Genomic DNA, 22,061 nt, shown 5'->3' with positions numbered 1-22,061 from the left:
CACACTTAACCCCAGGATACATCTCATTGCATTATGGGATCCATTTTAAAGGCAAGCAGGTCATAACACTGGCTAAAAGAGCAGCAGAGACCATGTTAGGTACTATCGTCTTGATTCGCTACATTTCAAAAAACATAGAAGTATAAAATCAACCAGAACCAACCTGCCAAATGGACAATAGGCTCTTGTGATTCTGGAACCTTCAGTGCTGGGGTAGCACCATTCATCTGGGACCCAGGTCAGAGGAGGTTGTCATCAGCCACAGATTTCTGGGGGTCTTGGAGGTGAGGGCCAGAAGCCTAATGTTGAAGGAAAAACCCATCCATGCATCAATTATACTGTTTTGCTTTTACTTTTTTCCTTTCCCTTTCTTTTCTTTTCTCTTTCTTTCTCTCTCTCTCTCTCTCTCTTTCTTTCTTTCTTTCTTTCTTGGTTCAACATAATTAAATGGCACAGTTAGAGACAAGGATAGAATTTTCTTTTTTGACTTAGCTTTTATTTTTCTTGTTAACACAATTGATTCAGAATTTAAATGCTGCTCTCTGACTACCAAGTATAAGAAGCTAAACAAAGAGTTGCATACTAAATTCATGCTTCCCAACTTTAAAAAAAAAGAAAAAAAAATCCTAAAAGCATTGCAGGTCACCCCCGAGCAACCCATCCACTTCACATTGGCAGATTCTGATGGCAGAGGAAAGACCTCAAGTGTGGGTGAGGTTAAGAACCCCACATTGCCTTTTTGAACCTAGAAAATGTTGCTGATGTAAGGTGAACTTTTTTTTTTTATCATTAATCTACAATTCGCCAGATGCTCAGCTTAAGCAAACTTGTTTGAAACCCTAAGACGTGACTCAAGCAACTCAGAATTGTTGCTTGCAGCTTGCCCACTCGGAAAGACATTTTTCATGGAATGAATCATTTGAAGACAGCAGGAGTCATGATGAAACCACCCTCTGGAGTTTGAAAAGAGACGAGGCTGCTTTAAGAGAGAAACAGGAAGTTGTAACTAGAAGCCATCTGAATATTAAGCCAGGGCAGAATGCTTGTAAAGTAGCAAGTAAAGTGGCAGTGTTTATTCTGAAATTCTCAGGCAGTCAGGCTGTCTTAGGCAGATCTTGACAAACCAGCCTGCTCCAGGATTTTATCTCAGGAATCCCAACAGGACAGGAGAATGGAGAGGCAGCAAAGGTTTCTGTCAGAGAAGGATGAGTCTCAGTTTCAACATCAGGGAGCGGTCGAGCTGCTTGTCTTTAATTTTTTGCTCATCCTTACCATTTTGACAATCTGGTTATTTAAAAATCATCGATTCCGCTTCTTGCATGAAACCGGAGGAGCGATGGTGTACGGTGAGTGTATAAATGGTGGGATTGATGTGAGACTTGTTGCTTGGGCGTAATTAGAGACTTGTGCTCAGATGGCAAAGTACCGAAACTGGAGAAAATGTGCTGATTGAAATGTCATTAACTTGATGAAGGGTGCTTGCAGCCTGATGAATGCTAATCTCTTTCCAGACGAGCTGCCGAAATTTGCCTTGTCACAGGGGCAAATGTCATAGTCATGTTCTTGGGGAGCACATAATGCCAGTCTGTTGACAGCTGTGGGTCCCTTATCATGTGGGGAGGCAAACTAGGCTCGCTGTTTGTTTCTGTAATGATGTTGGGAAGTGATGGTCCTGCGATCACAAAGAGCAGCCTTCATGCCCTCGCCCTGAGAGCCTGTGTGAAGTTCTAGAAATAACTTCATTGAACATTGGAAGGAGTAAAGCCTTCTCCTGTCCACTTCTTTCAAGAAGAAATTTTGCAGAAACAGACCCCACCCCTTCTGAGGCAATCATTGCATCTAAATCCTTTTTGATTATCTGAAGGATGCTTTATTTTCTTAGACTCGAAGGTATTATAAATACACTAGGGTTTCCTTATGCAATACTTTACATTCATCAGCCTGATTTCAGACATTCTAATTTAAAATTGTCATCAGTAGTAGTTATATTTGCCACGTGTCTTTTTCACTTTACTTTTTTGGAAGCCAAGGTGTGGAAAAGCATTTGTCGGAAGTTTCAAACTCCCCAAATATTGCTCTTTTTGTACAATCCCACCATGTCATCTCTTCAGGAAGTTTGATAAAATATGGCATAGATTAGCCAGGCTAATCTTTTAAAGTAAGATGCAGGACACGAGTGGTTTTTAAACTGATGTCACTGATCGAACTGTTGGCTTTACCATACCTGCCTCAGCCTAATACCCAGCAGGAACTTTGAATACAATGGAAACAAGTAAGCCCTTGCTGTAATTCACAGCAAAGAACATACTTTCTGAGTTTCCCTCATTCTGGAATTCTTGAAGCCTTTTTATCCCTGAGGTTCATGGAACAAAATGAATGCACATTTGATATGCTACCCACGTGATATCCTGAGGTCAACAATGTGTAATGTGATCTGAGAACAGAAGAAATCCTGTGCCTTAACTAGAGCCTGCTGGGAGATACTTGAGGTATAAGGCCAAAGTTCTAGGCCAAGCAGTGTAATTTCTTTTCAGGAAGTCAATGTGCTAATCCACTTAGAGCACCTTCAGTTCCTTTGTATTAAGGGTCTTAAAGCACACAGTAAAAATTGGAAAGGCGGGTGTCATAATCAGAAGAGAAATAACCCAAGAGAAGGGAGGTGATGCTGTTGGAGACGAAGGCCCGGACTCCTGCATTAGCCCTTTTCCATCATCAGTGGACTGGAATCTTTCTGTCTGAACTAATAAATAATCGACAAGGGAATAGGACAAACTCTGAGAAGCCAGAAACCATGTAGCATCATATTAGAGAGCTATGGATACTTTAGCAAAACACCACAGATTTAAGGTTATCAACCTTTATTAGATGGAAAGAGTTCTTCAAAACCCAAATTTGCCAAAACCCTGACTCATTTACCAATTTCAGCTTATCTATGGTAAGCAGATAGTCTGATTAAATTTTGATGGCATCAATTTCTGATTAAATTTTGGTGAATTACTAGAATTCAGACACATTTTGTATTCATAATTTCTAAAGTAAACTTGGAAAATTACAGATTACCTTTCATCCTCAAGAACTCTACAAGATATTTTAGTATTTTAAAATTATAAAATAGGAGTGCATTGTGCATTATTGTTGAGAGAGCATTTCTTTAAGGTATACTCTTAAGGCAGTTTAGGCTTAAAGTTTATAAATGTGGAATTGGTTTGAGCTGTCTAATTTCTGTGCTCCTTTCATGAGCTTTTTTTATTTGAAAGCAAGTTCTGAACCAGTGCAATATAAAAAAATCATAAAATTCGATATGTATTTACATATATGTACATATATTCCATTAATAGAATTTTGAGTATCTTTTTGAGTTATCTTGAGCTATATAAATCAATGAAAAGACATATTTTAGTGTTGTTTAATTTTTGTTGTCAGAATCATAACTGTGGGAATTTAAGAGGATCTTCTCCAACTTCTTCATTTTTCAGAGGCAGAAAATTAATCTCAGCAAAGTGAAGTGACTTCCCCAAACCAAATAGCCACTCATGGTAGAGTCCATGTCTATCATGCATTCTAATATATTAGCAAAAACTCTTCATTTTCATCTTGCAGGACAGTCTTTGAAAACCATGCATATGGAGTGACTTCTTGTGTTTCTTCTTCAGGGATGATCTAAATATTATATCTGAAATGTTCATTAGGGACTTTCTGTCAGAGATGTAATAAAATAGCTTGGAACTATAACAGAGGAAAAAGAGGAACTCTACTACACACTTTTTTTACTCACAAGGGGATAGGAAATTCCAAGTGAATTAATTGCCTGGTATCTGTAAATGAATTTGGAACTCATGGATGAGAAAGAAGCCTTAGAGAACACAAGCCTAATATCCTCCCTTTGCAGACGTAGGAATAAAGACTTGGAGGGGTGAAGGTCATGTCATTCTTTAGCTGCTGAGCTGGGATTCAAACCATATCTCTTTACTAAAAGATGCTGAGAACTTTAAAAACAAGAACATTCTTCCAGTGACCTTCCAGGAGAGAGGATGTGTCTCTGCAATCCAGATGCTTCCTCCTGCTGTTTACCCCCTCAAGATTGGTCACATAGGTTCTCCTTACCAGGAGTCCCCCTCCAAAACAAAAATAAAATTTTAGGATAAAAGTATACATATCTCTTTTTCCATGTGAGGATGGAACTCTTATATTTTTGCAGGCACTCCGCTGGGGACATGTTGATAACCAACGAGAGAGAAAGAAAGCCAACTACATTTGCAACTTGGGCTTTTAAATATCCCTTTTCAAGGAGATGACATTTAAGAGAATCCTGTGACTCACCATCTCTACCATGCAGACTTGTAATGAAGCATGTGAGATTCCATGGTCTTGCTCCTAGGGCTCATCCAAGAGCTTGCCTAACACCTACCCCTCTTCTCTGGGTGTTGTCTCTGCTCTCATTCACTTTTGGTATATCATGTTGTTCGCCCCATGTCAAAAACCAGAAGTCTTTTCCCAAAGCACCAAATTTCCTGTAATCTCCCTACTCAGTCCCCCAACTGCTCTTCCCCTGGCATTCAGTTGACATGTGTCAAATGCCCTTTAGAGGACTTAACAGATGTAGATATGTTTAATCAGTGTGGTTGGGAATCCAGTTTAAAAATTCCAGGGATCAAAGGCTTCCAAAATGAACATTTAGAGAAAATGATGGGAAAAGTGACCATGCAGAAGGTTTAACTTCTCTTTTATAGTTATGATTAGAAACAACTTTTAATTTGTTTGCTCTAAAATATCATATGAAGGGTTGTAGAACCAAGAAAAACCATGTGTGGTGATTAACTTGTCTCTGGGTTGATTGGAAATAAATCTCATATTCCAAATACAGGTAATTCCTTATATAAAAAGTATCTTTTCTCTCATTATTAAGGATCACAGGATGCTTTTAAAAATTAGTGGAAGCATTATTTTCGCTTCACCAGGGATCCTAATGGGTACTTGTTTCTCATGACATTCCATAACTCGTGCAATTTCAAAATTGAAGGGATAGAATCCATAACTGTTTTAAAATATAACCCGTGGTGATATTCATTTAAACTGGACTAAAAGCCTGGATGAGTATTAATGGTCAAAATATTGATTGACAGCAGCTGGTGCACTTAGCGTTGTTCACTTAGGGCCTTATATCCTTGCTTCATGTTCATCAAAGAAAAATTGCTCCTTGCTCCCTGATAGCATTAAGAATCGCATTATATCTCACTGGGGACTGCCACACTTTTCTAATTCCGTGTATTAGAGGGTTGGGATCTGAGCCTAGGGACTGAGCAACTTAAACGTCTTAGAATTCTACCTTTGACTTCATGGTCTTCCTGTCTAAGGGACCATCTCTGAATTCTTGCAGAAATTTTGCTCACTGTTTACTGGGCCCAAAGGAAATTTCAAGCTACAAAGTTTAGATTTTGAATTCATTAAACTATGTTAGACTAAAGTGTTGTCTGATCCTTTTAAGAGTATGTTTAGCTAAAGCTTAATAGGACCAATTTGATTTACTCAACAGGACATTTTTCAAAATTTAAAGAAAATACAGTTACAGTTATAAAAGCTATCTTCCTTAAAAATCTTCTGCAGGCATTAGTTTCATCCCTCCTCTCCTCGGAGGCTCCTTGGGATAAAATTAGATTGTTGTGCATGATGCATCTCCACCAAGCTGATCCAAGTTACCCGCCTCCAGTTCAGCCCTGTACCCATGGCTTCCAGGCCCTAGGAGATGTTTCCTATCACTTCACTCCCTTTCCCTGGCTTGGAAGGTCCTTCTGAGGCTCTTCACCTTTCAAATATGAAATGCTCTGTGGAGAAAAAAACTGGAGTGCTCTTTGAGATGTGATGGCTTTTAACCTTGATGATATTTTTCTCAGTAATTGTTACATGTGTTACTTTGGGCAAGTGACATAACTTCTGACTTTAATTTTCTCATCCTTAAAATGGGGAGGAAATATCAACACCACTAAGATCCCTTCCAGCTTCTAAAGTCCTTCAAAGGTCAGGCCAAGACTGATGTCATCCATCTCCCTCTTTCAGCTGCCCAAGCCCAAACTAGCAGCTTGCTTCCCAGAGCCTAGTAGCCAATGAGATCCAGTTCTTTCTCCTGGACAGGAATTTATGTAGCATTATTCCATCACTCTCAGTTCTTCCAGACCTGCTTTGATTTTTAGGTGAGTGCTCTCAGTCAATCTGTGGAATTCCTGTCAGGAAGGTGAGGAGAATGTTCTACCCTCAGTAGGAACAGTGAGGGATGGCTGCATATCCCAGGTCCCTGGATCCCTTTCTCATTAAAGTCAGCGTCCTGCTTTCCCTTTTGGTGGGAAAAGCTTAGTTTTAGGCACTTCATATATTGGGACAGGGTTTTCCATTGTCTTTAGCTTGGCTCTAAAGTGTTTGCCAAATTCAGGATGAAATAGTGGAAGCCCCAAAGGCATTTTTCTCACTTTAGGTTTTCCAAAGTTGATTTTTAATAAAAGAACCTCTGGATTCTAAAATAAATAAATCACCTGTCTTTCTGAGTTTCTGAATCTCAAAGGTGTTGCAGAGGAAGCTTTGCCACCAACTGTTCTGGTGACTCTAGGGTTCACCTCCCAGGCTGGAAAGGCACTGAGGGTGACAACAAGAAAATGAATTTGCAGTTCAAAAAGTATCGATGTGGACACTATCTGTAATCTAAATCGAATTAAAGTTAATGATGTAGAGACAGAGAACTAACATGCTTGTCAAAAAGTTATGTCAAAAAGTTCATAGATTCTAATAAGGATACTAATGCAATTAGCATTTATGAAATTAACTATGCTTTTGTAAGTATTTTACATATATCAACTCATTTAATCCTCACAATATGGTGGTGCCATTTTCCTAGTCTTTTGAGGAGACTCATATGTTTCCATATTTTTTTTTGTTGGAGCATTATAGTTGTACATAATGTGGGATTTGTTGCTTCATATTCATGCATGCACACAATTTAACAATATAATTTGACCAATATCATTCCCCAGTATGTCCCCTTCCCCTCTCCATCTCCCTCCTGATCCCTTTCTTCTGTGTTACTGATCTTTTATAGTTATGCAACTTGGGCTTTTAAATATCCCTTTGGTTTTCATAAGATCCCCGCCCCCCTTTTCCTTTTCCTCTCTAGTTTCCACATAGGAGAGAAAACATATGACCCTTGACCTTCTGAGTTTGACTTATTTCACTTAGCATAATGCTCTCTAGCCCCATCCATTTTCCTGTAAATGATATATAATTTCAATTTTCTTTTCTTTTCTATTTTGGTACCAGAGATTGAACCCAGGGGTGCTCAGCCATCAAGCCACATCCTCAGCCCTTTTTTATATTTTATTTAGAGACAGGGTCTCACTGAGTTGCTTAGGGCCTTGCTAAGTTGCTGAGGCTGGCTTTGAACTCTGGATCCTCAACTGGGATTACAGGCGTGTGCCACTGAGCCTGGAAATTTCTTTTCTTTTCTTTTTTTATGGCTGAATTAAACTCCATTGTGTATATGTAAGACATTTTCTTGATCCATTCATCTGTTGATAGACACCTAGGCTGGTTCCATAGTTTGGCTATTGTAAATTGTGCTGCTGTAAACATGGGTATGCGTGTATCACTGCAGGATAATGACTTAAAATTCTTTAGGATAAATATCAAGAAGTGGTATAGCTGGGTCATATGGTGGTGCCATTTTCCTAGTCTTTTGAGGAGACTCATATTGATTTCCATAGTGGTTGTGATAATTTACCATCCCACCAACAGTGTAAAAGTATTTCTTTTTCTCCACATCCTCTCCAGCATTTGTTATTATTTGCATTCTTGATGACTGTCATTCTGACTGGAGTGAGATAAAAATCTCAATATAGTTTTGATTTGCATTTCCCTAATTGCTAATGATGTTGAACAATTTTTTTAAAATATATTTGTTGGCCATTTTTATTTCTTCCTTTTGTGAGGTGTCTGTTTAATTAATTTGTCCATTTATTAGGATTATTTTGGGGGTTTTGGTGTTAAGTTTTGAGTTCTTTATATATTCTAGATATTAATCCTCTGCCAGAAGAGTTGCTAGAAAAGATTTTTCTTCCATTCTGTAGGTTCTCTCTTCACATTCTTGTTTGCTTTACTGTGCAGAAGCTTTTTAAATTGATGCCATCCCATTTACTAACTTTTGACTTTGTTTCCTGAGCTTTAGTGGTGTTATTGAGAAAGTTATTGTCTGTGACTGTGTGCTGGAGGACAATAATCATTTTTTAAGATAGAGAAACTGAGGTACCAGAAAATCAAGTAACTTGCTCGAAGTTACACATCTACTAAATATCAGGGCTGGGATTCAAACCTTGGTGGTTTGGTTCCATATGGCCACTTGGGATCACAAATCTGGGGCGGGGGGCAGGATGGGGGGGAGATGTGTGTGAAAGAAGAGTATTATCATTTTTATGGTACAGATGAGGAGAGTGACCTTCAGAGACATAAAGTAATTGGTAACCAGTAGTAGGGCTGTGCTCCAAACTCAGAAGTATATCACCCATGTTCTTTTACCCATTTTAGACATTTAACCCTCAAATAGTTGCTGTTATTTAATAAATGTCTATTCTGTGCCAAGCATGGTACCTTAGGACATTACAGAAGAAACAGAAAGAAGTGGAAACTTGAAAAATTAACAGCTTGGCCAAGGCTACCCAGGGAAATGGCAAGTGAGTGACGTCACATTTGGGCCACTGTTGTTCCTTCTCTGTCTGCTCACAAAGTCAGGGGTGGGGATGTCGGGGGTGGGTTAGTTAAGTTTCTTTTTTACCTAGAACCCTCAGGAATGTTGCACTGTCCATAGCAAAAGGCCCAGCATGGGACACCATGGGAGCAGTGACGTGGAAGCCGGAGCTGAGATACTCCAGGGGAATTGGGGAGGTTATCTGGAACTGTTTGCCACCACCAGGGAAAGCAGTGCTGCAAGTTCATGGTCTTTGGGTTTTACAGGCCTGCTGTGGTCAGAATGGGCGTGGCAGGTGCTGTTAACAGTTTGAGAAGGGACCGTGGATTCACATGAAGCATACAAAATGGGCTTTCAACACGTGCTAGTTTGACTAAATTGAATTTTTGGAAGAGACCAAAAGCAGGAGCATGCATTATGTCTCTGGGACCTCAAAACTAAATGTGTGTGCACAAGGACAAGACAGTGTGGATTTTGATGGAGTTCCAGGACTACAACAGTAACCATGTGGGTAGGAGCCATTGTCTCACAGGACAGGACTTCTCAGGGTGTGGCTCCTGGCCTGGCAGAACCCTTTCACCTGAAGACTGCTTAGAAAGGCTAATATGTGGAACCTGAGCCGGACAAACTGACCCAGAGACCCTGGGGTTGGCCCTAGCATCTGCACCTGACTCACTGAGGCTAAGAACCACCACTTCATTTGTGTTCCTCCCATCTGTCTTCTTTTCCACCCTGTTACCCTCCTATGGCAAAGAGGGGTTTGGAGGCCATCTCCCGGCACTGGAGAGTCCCTATTTCACTGTGTAACACTCTGTAATGTTGCTACTCTTTTGTGTAAACATTATGAAGGAAAAAGGCATCTGTTTAGTTAATACGTTTCTAGTTAGATATCTCTGTTCTATATTTCTCCTGTCAACTCTCTAAGGTGATTTTCAGTAAAGGTGTTAGCTTATGAGTAAACTGGTGGCTGAAACAGTTTCTACAAAAAGTTATCTGTGATGCCAATGTGAGAAATCCCCCAATGAAGTGTGTATGTTGTGTATATGTGTGTGTTTGTGGGTGTTGTATGTCTGTATGTATATGTGTGCATGCATGCGTGTATGTTGTATGAGTGTGTACATGTCTGGTGTGTGTGTGTGTGTGTGTTTGTATACGTGTGTGGTGTGTGTGTGGCATCTGGTATGCACCAAGGGTGGGAGGTGAATATAAAATACCTACCTTGGAGACATTCTGATGGTCAGAACTTTCTGGAATTTCTCATATGACTGAGTTCTGTAAGAAGACAGAAACTCTGAAGGAGGAACAGCTATATGGACCACTTTCCTCCTTGGTGCATAATGAGGAATCTTTCTGACAGGTGCCACACACCTATTCTAAAATCATTATGGGATTTTTCTTCACCAAAGCAGGTCTGTAGTGAGCCAGCGCACAGCAATGAATTCTGTGTCCCTTTCAGCAACCCCCACGCTTTCCTTTAATCCTTTGAATTTAGGTTGGTAGAAAGGCAGACAAAGAACAAAGGCACTAAATAACGAGAAGGCATTGTGTATTTTTAGTTTCGGTTGCAACCCTGACTAATCTCAGGGTAAAACTAAACTGCTACAAAGGAAAATGTTAGGAAACACATTTGGACATTTAAGATTCTAATCTTGTCATCTTTCATTTTATTTTTTGGGTACTAGGGATTGAACGCAGGGGTGCTTAGCCACTGAGCCACATCACCAGCCTTTTTTATATTTTATTTTGAGACAGGGTCTAACTAAGTTGCTTAGGGCCTCACTGAGTTGCTGAGGCTGGCCTTGAACTTGCATTTCTCCTGCCTCAGCCTCCCCAACTGCTAGGATTACAGGTGTGTGCCACTGTGCCACCCAGCATCCTGTCGTCTTTTAAAATCAGTATTCTGACAAAGACTTTGACAAGATGGAAAGGGGATGGATAAATATAAAAAAAAAAGTCAAAAAATTTTGGAGAGGCAATTAATGCTGATATTTGTTAATATTATCTTACAGAGCATCAAATTTTGTCCAGCTGTTAGCTTTCTTAGTTTATTTGTCAGACCTTTGCTTTCTTCATGGCCACATTTGAATCCCTAGTTCATTTTTTGAATACAAATGGCTGAAATAATAGCATCACAAAGCAACTGCCTTGAAGACTCTGTTTAAAGTCCCATGACGGTGAAGAACACTCTCCATCAAGGTTTGTTTTATTCTTTTTATCTCAAAATTCTGTTCAGATGTTGGAAATTGCTCCTCATGTGAATATAAATTAAACCCTGATATCCCCATGTACCTCAATTTTCTTTGCTCCCTTCAAATAATTGTGTCCAAAGGCCAATTCCTCTGCTCCAAAACAGAGACAACCAACCCCCCATCAAGGAGCCCACTCAGTTCTTCTTGGGGACCTTCTCACCAACCACCTGAGTACACTTCACTCCTGTGTCATGCAGAGGCCCTTTGGCCCAGCTGCCCTGGGCAACTGCCTGACATGCCTGGTTAGCACTGTGCCTGTCCACCTCTGTGCACTCCCTCCCTCTACCCAGTGAACTCTTGCACATCCCTAGGAATGTACTCTGGGAAGTTTTCCCACCATTCTATAGGGTTTAGTTGGTCTTCCCTTGAAAGTTCTTTAGGACTTTGTAGGTTCATTTTTTAAAATTTGTTTTAATTTGCTGAGGATGTGGCTCAAACGGTAGTGTGCTCGCCTGGCATGTGTGCGGCCCGGGTTCGATCCCCAGCACCACATACAAACAAAGATGTTGTGTCAGCCAAAAACTAAAAACAAATAAATATTAAAATTCTCTCTCTCTCTCTCTCTTTAAAAAAATTTTGTTTTAATTAGTTACACATGACAATACAATGATTTTTTTTATTGGTTGTTCAAAACATTACAAAGCTCTTGACATATCATATTTCATATCATACATTAGATTCAAGTGGGTTATGAACTCCCATTTTTACCCCAATTACAGACTGCAGAATCACATCGGTTACAAATCCACATGATCTTGACATATCATACTTTTGAATCAGATGGGATGTAATTTCTCATTTTTCTGAGTGTACAGGTTGCAGAATCACATTGGTCATGCAGTCACAAATATACACACAGCAATAATAATGTTTTTTTAAAAGAACTTTTTATCTATTAAGATGCAATTAGCTGCAAGGAACAGAAACACTGGCTCTTAGAGACTTAAGTAATAAGACATTTCTTATCTCCGGATAACTCAAAAAAGAATCCACTTCAGGCCTGCTTGATTGGCAGCATTTTATTACCTATTGCCATGAAGGGCTCAGGTCCTTTGCTGTTCTCTGCCCTGCCCCTCTCAGTGCTGACTTCAACCTCAGGCTGGCAGTGAAGTGGGTGTGGTGGTCCCCGGTGTCCTAACCAGGCCTAGTGCCATTCTGAGAAAGAACAGAGGTCATCTCTCCTGTGTCTCTCTCTTAGGATATCAAAACTTTTCTAAGAAGTCATTGGCAGAATTCCCTTTGCTTCTTATGGACTGACATGGGATCACATACCCATTCTAGAAAGAATTCTCACAAGGGGAATGGGAGCAGTCCTAGGGCTTAGAGTCAGGGCAACTCACCTGAGCACAGGTGTGGGGAGGGTAGACAGCTAAAACATGAGGGTTTTACTGGGTAACGAGCGGGTGGGTGCTGGCTAGCAATCAATAGTGTCTGATACACTTACCAGGTAGAAACATGATATTATATCCAACTACATATTTTCATGTTTCATTTTCCTCTTTAGGAAAGGGGCACTGCCTCCTTAATCAAGATTATCCTTGGGTACCACTCAGTTGGTTGAGAGTGAAAGAACTACAAAGCTTACTTTTTCCAGTCTTCATGTTTTAACTGCATTTGCTTTAGGCTCTAACTTCTTCTAATGCTTTGTAGCATTTAAATGCCCACCTTTGCAATGGCCTAGTTCTGTACATGGGCACCATGGGGCCCGTGTCACCGTGCAGCTGCAGGAAGCACCTCATCTGAACAAAGAATCTGAAGGGAGGGAGCTGGAGCTGTGCCATGCAGAAGGGCACTGCATGAAAGGGAATGGACACAATCACAGTGTCCAATAGAGCCAGAGACATCTAACACTTTTGTGTTTTAATGACAAGTCCACAATCTGTGATCTGCTTTAGTAAAGAGAGTCTCCATCTCTTATGGTTTGGTTATGAGGTATACCCCCCAGAGCTCAGGTGTCAGCAGACGCAAGAATGTCCAGAGATGAAATGATTAGATTAGGAAAGATGTAGCCTCATTGGTGGATTAATCCATCAAATGGAGTAATAATTTAAATGACTCTTGGGTGGTAACTGTGGGCAGGCAGGGCAAGGCTGGAGGAAGCAAGTCACTGGGGGATTACCTTCCTGGTTGCCATGAACAGGGCAGCCTTCCTCCTCCATGCTCCTCTTCCAAGATGTTCTGCCTCCTCTCAGGCCCAAAGCAATGGCCAACCAGGGACTGAACCTCTGAAATCATGAGCACAAATAAACTTTTCTTCCTCTAAATTGTTCTTTTCAGGCATTTTAGTCACAAAATGACCAACACACCATGTACATTCCTGGGGAACATCTTTGTTCAAGGGGAACTGGTTATAAAATTCAGGCTTGTTATAAGGAAATGAGTATGCCTTATTCTCAGTGGAAATTAGGACCATGGGATTCAGTAGGAGGAAATGGGCTGGTAGGTTAAGATATTCTAACGTTTTAGGGGCAAGGGCATTTTGTGTTCATTCTTTATAACTCCCACAAATCCTAGAGCAATGTCCTATGTCCGTGGCTGAAAGCCCAATGGAGGGAGAAGGAGAGTGGATGTACAATATGGATGATGAAAGGAAACCCAGTCCAGAAAGACACGGCTCTATTTCCAACCATTCTTTGGTGTGAGTAACCCTGAGGCTGCTTCCTCTTTCCTTCCTCCCTCCCTTCTTCCTGCTTTGATAAACATCATGCTGTCAACTGCATGTCACACATCTGCTAGGTGACAGTTATATTGAAAGCTCTGCAAGGACAAGAACATGGTAGTATCTGTTGGGAGGTCCCTTAGATGTGACAGTTAAAAATGTTGGTAACTGATAGATATCACTAAGGATCCTTGTCTTCCTAATGCCAGAGGAGTTTGGTGACTTGGAGAAAGTTCAGCTGCAATTCTGCCTAACATATTTGTCTTTTCTAGAGGAAAGAAGAGCAGCACAGAGCCTCTGCTCTCAACAGTCAGATTGTATAGGCAGGAAACAAAGCCAGGGTCTGTGAAGCAATGCTGAACAGTATAAGTTCTTATAAAACGGGCTCCTACAATGTGTGGTTCAAGTTCTAAGTGTTATAAGAACTCAAATATGAGGGCTCGGTGAGCATGGATCCATCAGAGCACAGTTGCCACAGTGGGGATTCAAGAGGAACTTCCTAGAATAGTGAGTGCTTCAGGATATAGTCTATCACCCAAGCTCCAGGGTTTGTGTGCTACTGCAGGCAGGTCAGGGTTCCCTAGAGAGCATGTCCACCTTGCTGCCACCGTAGGTGACTTGAAGAAGCTGGGATGTGTTTAGACTAGAGACTCCACCTGGAGAAGGCAATGCCAGCCACGAGACATGGGGTAAATCTCACAGGAGTGTCCAACCGCAAGCTGGGGCCAGGATGGGTGCCCAGTATGTGCCCAATTCAGGGTAGGTATTGCTTTAGTGAGGGCAGGCTGGCTTCTTTTCCTTCCCGGAAAGTAGGGTTCCATTTTCTTGTTTTACCAATGAGACTGGAGTTTTGGGTTCATGGCCACAGCAAATAGTCTTTCTGTCCTGTGCAAAAGTGATTGGAAGTTTTTTTTATCTGTATCTTTGTGTGGGCATCAAACAACCCCTTCTCATTGAGAATCATTCCTCTTTGCAGCAGGGGTGCACACGTGTGAGCACCTGGGTTTGTTAACCATGTGCTTTGATGCTGAGGTTCCACTATCCCTTCCACTTTAATTCCTTTCAACCTTTGGGGCCTGGGGACAAGTAGGGCCAGAGCCTTTTGACTTGTTTGTTAAGTTGGGTCAACCAAGAAGTAGAAGCTGGAAGAAGATACTTATCAAAAAAGGTTTATTGGGGAAAACTTCTTTGAGAGAGAGTGTGATGTAGGGACAGCTGTCATACCTTGAGGCAGCCCAGTGTTGGTGGACATGGGGAAAGAAAAAGGCTGGGTGGGGAATCCTTAAGCTGCAGTGCAATTATAAGAATGCTTTGGTGAGGCTTATGAGGTGAACTTGAACCATGTTTATCCTTTAGAGGAGTCCCTAACTCCCTGCCATAGAATCCCAGCCATGCACAGTCATTGGTTGGGAGTGGGGTGGAAGCCTCTGCATGGACTTGGGATAGATCACATTGGCTGACTGCACTGCTTACAGTAGGAGATCTGAGAGGTGCATTTTTATGGCTATTACATGGGGTCACTTCTGGCTACAAGCAGCTTCCTCCATTTACCTCAGGCTGCTTCTTCCTAAAGGCTGGGACCAGAGCTGGCATAACAGGCCATGCAGGGCCATTTCGATTTTGAAGGCTTGTCTGAATTTAGCCACACTATGTACTAGGAACTTGCTACAAGGACATAAACTTGCTTTCCTCACTTGGGAAGTGACAGTGCACACTTCTCGTTTTCTTGTGAGCATTTTGCCAAAATAAGTGACATATCTGCGGAGAGTTTCAAATGACATTAATAGGGGTTCTTTCTGTGTAGAACCCCTGCTGATACCTTCTTGTTCTTCCCTTCCTTGTATCCCACATGTGAAGAATGAGCAATCAACAGTGTCACTCGTGGTACCTGTTTAATAACTGTTACAGATGGGGTAGAGAGAGAAGATGTGAGGGAAGGGGAGGGGGGACAGTAGGGGATAGGAAAGGTAGCAGAATACAACAATTACTAATAGGGCATTATGTAAAATTGTGGATGTGTAACTGACGTGATTCTGCAATCTGCATTTGGGGTAAAATTGGGAGTTCATAACCCACTACAATCTAATGTATGAAATATGATATGTCAAGAGCTTTGTAATGTTGTGAACAACCAATAAAAAAAAAATAACTGTTACCCAATGAGTGTTCAAAAGAGGCGTTCTTACTCAAGCACCTTAAACCACCAGGAGTGTGGAGGAAGCTTTTCCTGCTCTCTCCTGACTGGTTATTTTGTAACTACTTGACAGTGCATGGAAAGGGGTCCACTGGTCTGTGGCAGATCTTGTGCCCAGGGAAGGCTAAGTATGTTTCTATCTTACAAAAGTTAGGATACAATATTTCTAACTATTACAGAGGAATGGGCCAAATACAGGAATAAGCAAGGAATAAGTAAGATAAAAATTATTCTTGGAAGAAATTTATTTTCTTTCATGCTTCTCACTCTGATCTATTCTCCACATTGTTACCAAAGTGATAGTTCTTACATGAATATCTGATTATTGTACCCTCCTGCCTAAAATTTTTCAATTCTTCTGCATTATCATTGGACTAAAACATCAATACCTTTTAGCACAACAGAGGAGTCTTGTGGCCTAGAGTCTCAGCCCCCACCCCTTCTCTCTCAGCCATTTTTTCTCTCACTCCCCCCCCCTTCCCCTCTTTTCTTTCTCTCCACTATTCTCTTCTGCTCTCACTGGCTGACTCCCCAAATGCACAAGATCTAAGTCCCTCTTTGTTTATATGCTGAGTTACTTAGGTTATCAGTAATGATTGCAAACACAGCAACACCAGAATATCAGTGACTACATACTACAGAATTTAGCCACAGTAGGTTCTAGGAACTTGTTACGATGACATAGACTTGCTTTCCCCATTTGGGAAGTGACAGTGCACAATTCACATTTGGGAAAGCAAGTCTATTTTATTTTTCATGCACTTAGTTGTCCAGTGCACATAAGCCTGGTTGGTAGATGGATTCCTTCCCCCCAGTTTCTGAGGGACCCATGCTGTCTCAGCTCAGTGAATTTGTCTGCCTTTGGAGCCTTTGGTTTCTTTCTATTCAGCAGATGAGGGTGAGGAGGATAGAAAAGAGAGCCTCCATGCGCCTCTTCACTGCTGCAACCTTGCTTTGGCGTCTGTTCCACTGGTGAGAATGGTCCAGATGCAAAGCAGACAGGAGAGGGTCCCTGCTGAGCAGCCGCTTCCCAGCAGCCATTCTGCAGAGAGAGCTTAGGTCCCAGGAATGTCCAGCTGTCTGATATTACATAGTGCTGCCCCACACGTGTGCCCTGGATCCCAACTCCATGATTCAGCTTGTCTTGGCAAATCTTATGTCACCTTTAAGAGTCATCTCACATGTTGCTTAATTCCAAGGGTTTCAGAGTGTCTTCTACATAACCTAGAGGGCCTCCCAGCTGGGACAGCACATGGCATGCTGTCTTCTGATGGCTTATAGGTCTTCACTTACATAAATTTGAGCTTTCATGGGACTGACTGTATTTTTATTTTAAAGCTATAAATGTCAGGCACAAAATACACACCTAACAAATGTTTTATTAGGGGAGTAAAAAAAAAAGTAAAAAGGTTATTAGATTTTGGGTTTTCTAAGAGAAAGGTAAAAACTTCAAAATTGTGTGTGTGTGTGTGTGTGTGTGTGTGTGTGTGTTTAAGAGTGAACTGTGAATTATGTCACATATCAATCCTAACTTTAAATTGAGGGCTGTTTGGGCCTCTGATGTTTCTTTGCTGTTTGTTAATAAATCCGTATTAGAAGAGTTCACAGTTATAAGACTACCATGAGTAACCGACCAGAGTTTATAAATGTGAAAGTCAAGGATTATCACTTGGGTTCCCTCTTCATAAAAAGGAATGTTCTGGCATTAGAAGGAATTTGAATGGGGTAAGCAGAGTCTTGATTTTTTTTTTTTTTAATTCAAGAATATATCTCATAAAAGAGGTCCAGAACTAGGATAACTTTACTGTAGGCTGGTTGTTCCAGTGGCTCAGAGATGTCATTCACGACCTGAGGTCTGTCTGTATATTGGTGCTACCATCCCCAATATACTGGCTGTGTCCTTGGACTGGATCTCCTCATGGTCACAAGATAGCTGCCAGCAAAAAATGGAGAAAATATAACCTTGGTTATATCTTGATGAGGAGACAACAGGAACCCCTCCATGAATACACATGCTTCTTTTTGGTCTGAAAGGCTAACTGAGATAGGTTAGCTGATAGGTCTGCTAATCTGCAGACCAGAACTCTCCCAGAACAATACCATCTCCTGGTCTGTTAGATTACTCTGTGTCTATCACAGAGCAAAGGTTTTTGTGAAATACTTGGATGGATATAAGAGGAGGATATCTCTTGTATCCAAAATTTCTGGGTTTGTTAGGAAGAAAAATCCTGGGAATTCATGCTGAGTATTCTAGCAATAGTGTCCACTACAAATATTACTGGAGATTGAACCCAGGGGCACTCAGCCACTGAGCCACATGCCCAGCCCTATTTTGTATTTTATTTAAAGACAGCGTCTCACTGAGTTGCTTAGTGCCTGGCTTTGAACTTGAGATCCTCTTGCCTCAGTTTCCCAAGCTGCTGGGATTACAGGCGTGTGCCAACACACCCCACACAAATATTTTAACACTATATTCCGTTGACTTGCTATCTATGAGTGAGCAATCTTCTAAACTAGGTGGTGATCCCACTCTTTCTCTTGCCACTTTGAAGCTTCCAAATTATATATTTAAAAGTATCCAGTAGTGAATATTTTGGATTGTCTTCTCCCAATACAATTATTCATTCTTTTTTTTTTTTTTTTAGGCCTGATAATGGGATTAATTTTGCGATATGCTACGGCACCAACTGATATTGAAAGTGGGACTGTCTACAACTGTGGAAAACTGTCCTTCAGTCCTTCCACTCTACTGGTTAATATCACTGACCAAGTTTATGAATATAAGTACAAGAGAGAAATAAGCCAACACAACATCAGTCCTCACCAGGGAAATGCTATACTTGAAAAGGTAAGTGTCCTGTTGGGACGTATATTTTTGATTTCCGTATAATTAATTGTACCATGTATGAGTCTCCATATGTAATATGTTCACATACACATATATGTCCATTATGACACTGAACTATTGGGGCCATTTAGTTGACTAAAATGTCAAAACTTTGGATTATATATACTCTTGTTATAAGCTCAGTTGTCAATATTTTTTCCTAGAAGTTGGGAAAGGTTCTTATTTTTTAAATTAATGAATTAATTAGGTACTAGGGTTTGAACCAGGGGTGCTTTACTAAGCTACTTCCCTAGCTCTCTTTATTTTTTATTTTGAGACAGGATCTCCCAAAGTTGGTTAGCATTTTGCTAAGTCGTTGAGTCTGGCCTTGAACTTGTGATCCTCCTCCCTCAGCCTCCCCAGCCACTGGGATTATAGGCAAGCACCACTGTGCCTGGCTTGGAAAGGTTTTTAATATAATTTCTTTGCAAGTCACAACTCTTTAAAAAAATATTTTAAAAAATCTAGCAACTCTGTATTTCTTAATACCCATTCCAGCTTTTATGAGCGTATGCGCTTGGGTGTGTGTGGGGGGGTGGGGGGTCTGTGTGTTAAGTGTCATGGCATACATTGCTAGCTGGCTATTTGGTTCAAATCTCCCATAATCCAAAAGGAAAGTATAGAGGAATGAAAATTTTTCACTGCAAACCTTGATCTTTTGACTGCCCACACAAAATGCTGGCCACAGTTTATAAATTCACTGACACATGCTCTCAAGAGATCGTGACCCCATTGGTTTAGTTAGAGAATCTTAGAAAAAAATTACAAAATGACTCATCTTTTAAAAATGGCTTAGGGCCAGACACAGTGGTGCACAGCCGTGGCCCTTACAACTTGGGAGGCTGAGGCAGGAGGTTCGCAAATTGGAAGCCAGCCTGGGCAACTCCAAGACCCTGTTGCAAATAACCTAAAAGGGTGAGGATGCAACAAAAATCAAATAAAAAAGCTTTTATTATTGCAAATTTGCCAACTCCTTCAGTTTCTGAAGGAAAACTTCCTGCTGCCCTCAGGACTGAGAGTCAGAAATAAGGTGAAATCACCTTTTGTGATGCCTTGTGTGTCCTGGATTATCTCTTGGAGCAGGGAGTTCCTTTTAACAAACAGGTGTATGCCAGAAACCAGAACGACACCTGACTTTTTTCAGATCCTGTTGGGTTGGAGCTAAGATCTGTCTGATATTGTGGAAGCACCTTCTCTCACTTTTATCCCATATAGACTTGGTTTCTTTATTAAAATATACAAATTTTTCCATTTCTAGAGGATTGGAGTGTGGGTCTAGGATTGAGGTCCAAGGTCTGCCATTTCTCTTCATGTAAGATGAATTATTTCTGGTAATTTTTTTCACATAATCTTCTATGGTTATTTTTCTATATTAACTTCCTCAAGCACTTGGTTAGAACTCAGGAAAGTCAAACTAATTATCACAAAGTTAGACTTAGCTAGGAAAATGAATTTAAGCACACAAAAAGCAAGTTAAATAATATATTTCTTAAATCAATAGGAAAAATATCTAGATTTTGTGTTTTGGATTCTCTTATTTGGTTTCTTTTATTCACAGGGATAATAGAAATTTATCTATCCAGGGCTAGGGATGTGGCTTAAGCGGTAATGCGCTAGCCTGGCATGCGCGAGGCGCTGGGTTTGATCCTCAGCACCACATAAAAATAAAATAAAGATGTTGTGTCCACCTAAAACTGAAAAATAAATATTAAAAAATTCTCTCTCTCTCTCTTTTTCTCTTAAAAAAAAAGAAATTTATCTATCCAGAAATAAATGATTTAAATGACCTTGTTAACAACACAGGATTTTGATTAAAATGCACCCTCCAGTTTTACCTTGATTCATACCTAGACATAAATTATTTCTCTCTTCACTTTCCTGCCATTTTTATCTGCATTTCTACATAGCACTGTTTCTCCAAACAGGTTGGATCCCTCAAAGATGCTGTTAATAGTCCCTGTTGCTATAGCAATTTTGTTTTCTAAAGGATTGCCAATAAATGTCTGATCTGAAACTTTGATATTGAATTATTGACATATTGATTGCTTTAGCAGCAACTGAAGCCAAAGATTTGCTTTCTAAAAATTAAATCAAGAGATGGAGAAAATGTTTAAGATGCCAGGGCCCCCCCTTTTTTTTTTTCCCCTGTGGGTGAATTCTGAGTTTTACACATGTTTTCTTGACCTTGGATGATTCAGGCATTTTCTGGGTAAACTTCTAAATCATGTGACTCTGAATTACAATCAGCATTTGTTGCTTCTAAGCATCCAGGGCTGGCAATAGGTGATTCAGCACCCAGAGCAAATCCTCTCAGGTTGCTGGTGAGAGGGGGGGCCTCCTCTGGCAAACCTACCATGTTAGATGACTTTAAAAAAGCTGGGTTTGTAAATGGCCAGAATATGTCTTCCTTCATATTTGTTGGCCAATATTGGTGGAACTTAGTTGATCTAAAACAAATGAACAACCCATAGCTTGACTTCCTCCGGGGACTTTTCTATGGCATGCAACTGCTCCTATCAATCAGCCAATTAGCCTATGTTAGATGCAAAGAGACTCCAAAAAAGGGCCCATTCATTGTAAGGCTTATGAAAGGTAGCATGGATCACTCAGATATACCATCACCCCTAGGTTCCTTTAACTTTCCAATCCCCAACTTTCTTTACTTCTTTACTTTTTAAAAAATATTTCTCAAGATATACATGGAAACAATCTCTTTTTTTTTTTTTTTTTAAATGTGGTGCTGAGGCTCAAACCCAATGCCTCACATATAAAAGGCTAGGGCTCTACCACTGAGCCACAACCCCAGCCCTACTTACTTACTTTTTAACGGATACCCCAAATTGTATATATCAAGGGGGTCTCATGATGTCTTTGTACATGAGTACAATGTAGAATGTGTAAATCAGGTTATATATAAATATCTCCTCAAACACATGTCATTTCTTCAGGGTAAAAACAATCTGATTTTTTTTCCAGCTTTTTGAGATATACAGTCCATAATTGTTACCATAGTCACCTAACTACAAAAGCACACCAGAACTTCTTACTCCCCTCTAACTGGAATTCACTACCCATCCATCATCCTGTCCCCGCCCTCCAGTAACCACCATTCGAGGCTCTACTTCTGTGAGATCAGCTTTCTTATTTGTAAAGTGTGGAGATTAAAACTCATTTTGTAGGATCGTATTAGTTATTTAAATGAGATGATGTGTGTAAAGTGCCTGGCTAACATGGGGCCTTTACACCTCCCTGGTTGTCACTGCCACTACTTTTACCACTAGAATGCTACCACCAACATCTTGTCACTTCTATCTCCAAAACAATGGTAGTTTCCACCACCATTGAAAACA

The 22,061-nt window shown here is 40.6% G+C and overlaps 1 protein-coding gene across 1 annotated transcript in view; it reads left to right on the top strand.

Annotated features, from left to right (window-relative positions):
* Positions 1–1,107: 1,107 nt before the first annotated feature.
* Positions 1,108–22,061, top strand: part of Slc9a9 (solute carrier family 9 member A9) — a 538,630-nt gene continuing 517,676 nt past the window's right edge. Inside the window, exons 1-2 of the mRNA XM_077793762.1 lie at positions 1,108–1,346; positions 18,470–18,576. Coding sequence (XP_077649888.1) covers positions 1,172–1,346; positions 18,470–18,576 — 282 coding nt within the window. The 5' untranslated portion in view covers positions 1,108–1,171. The remainder of the gene's footprint in view (positions 1,347–18,469; positions 18,577–22,061) is intronic.

The sequence above is a fragment of the Urocitellus parryii genome, chromosome 2 (genome assembly GCF_045843805.1).
Source record: "Urocitellus parryii isolate mUroPar1 chromosome 2, mUroPar1.hap1, whole genome shotgun sequence".
NCBI lineage: Eukaryota > Metazoa > Chordata > Mammalia > Rodentia > Sciuridae > Urocitellus > Urocitellus parryii.
This window is presented reverse-complemented; position numbering and strand designations above follow the sequence as displayed.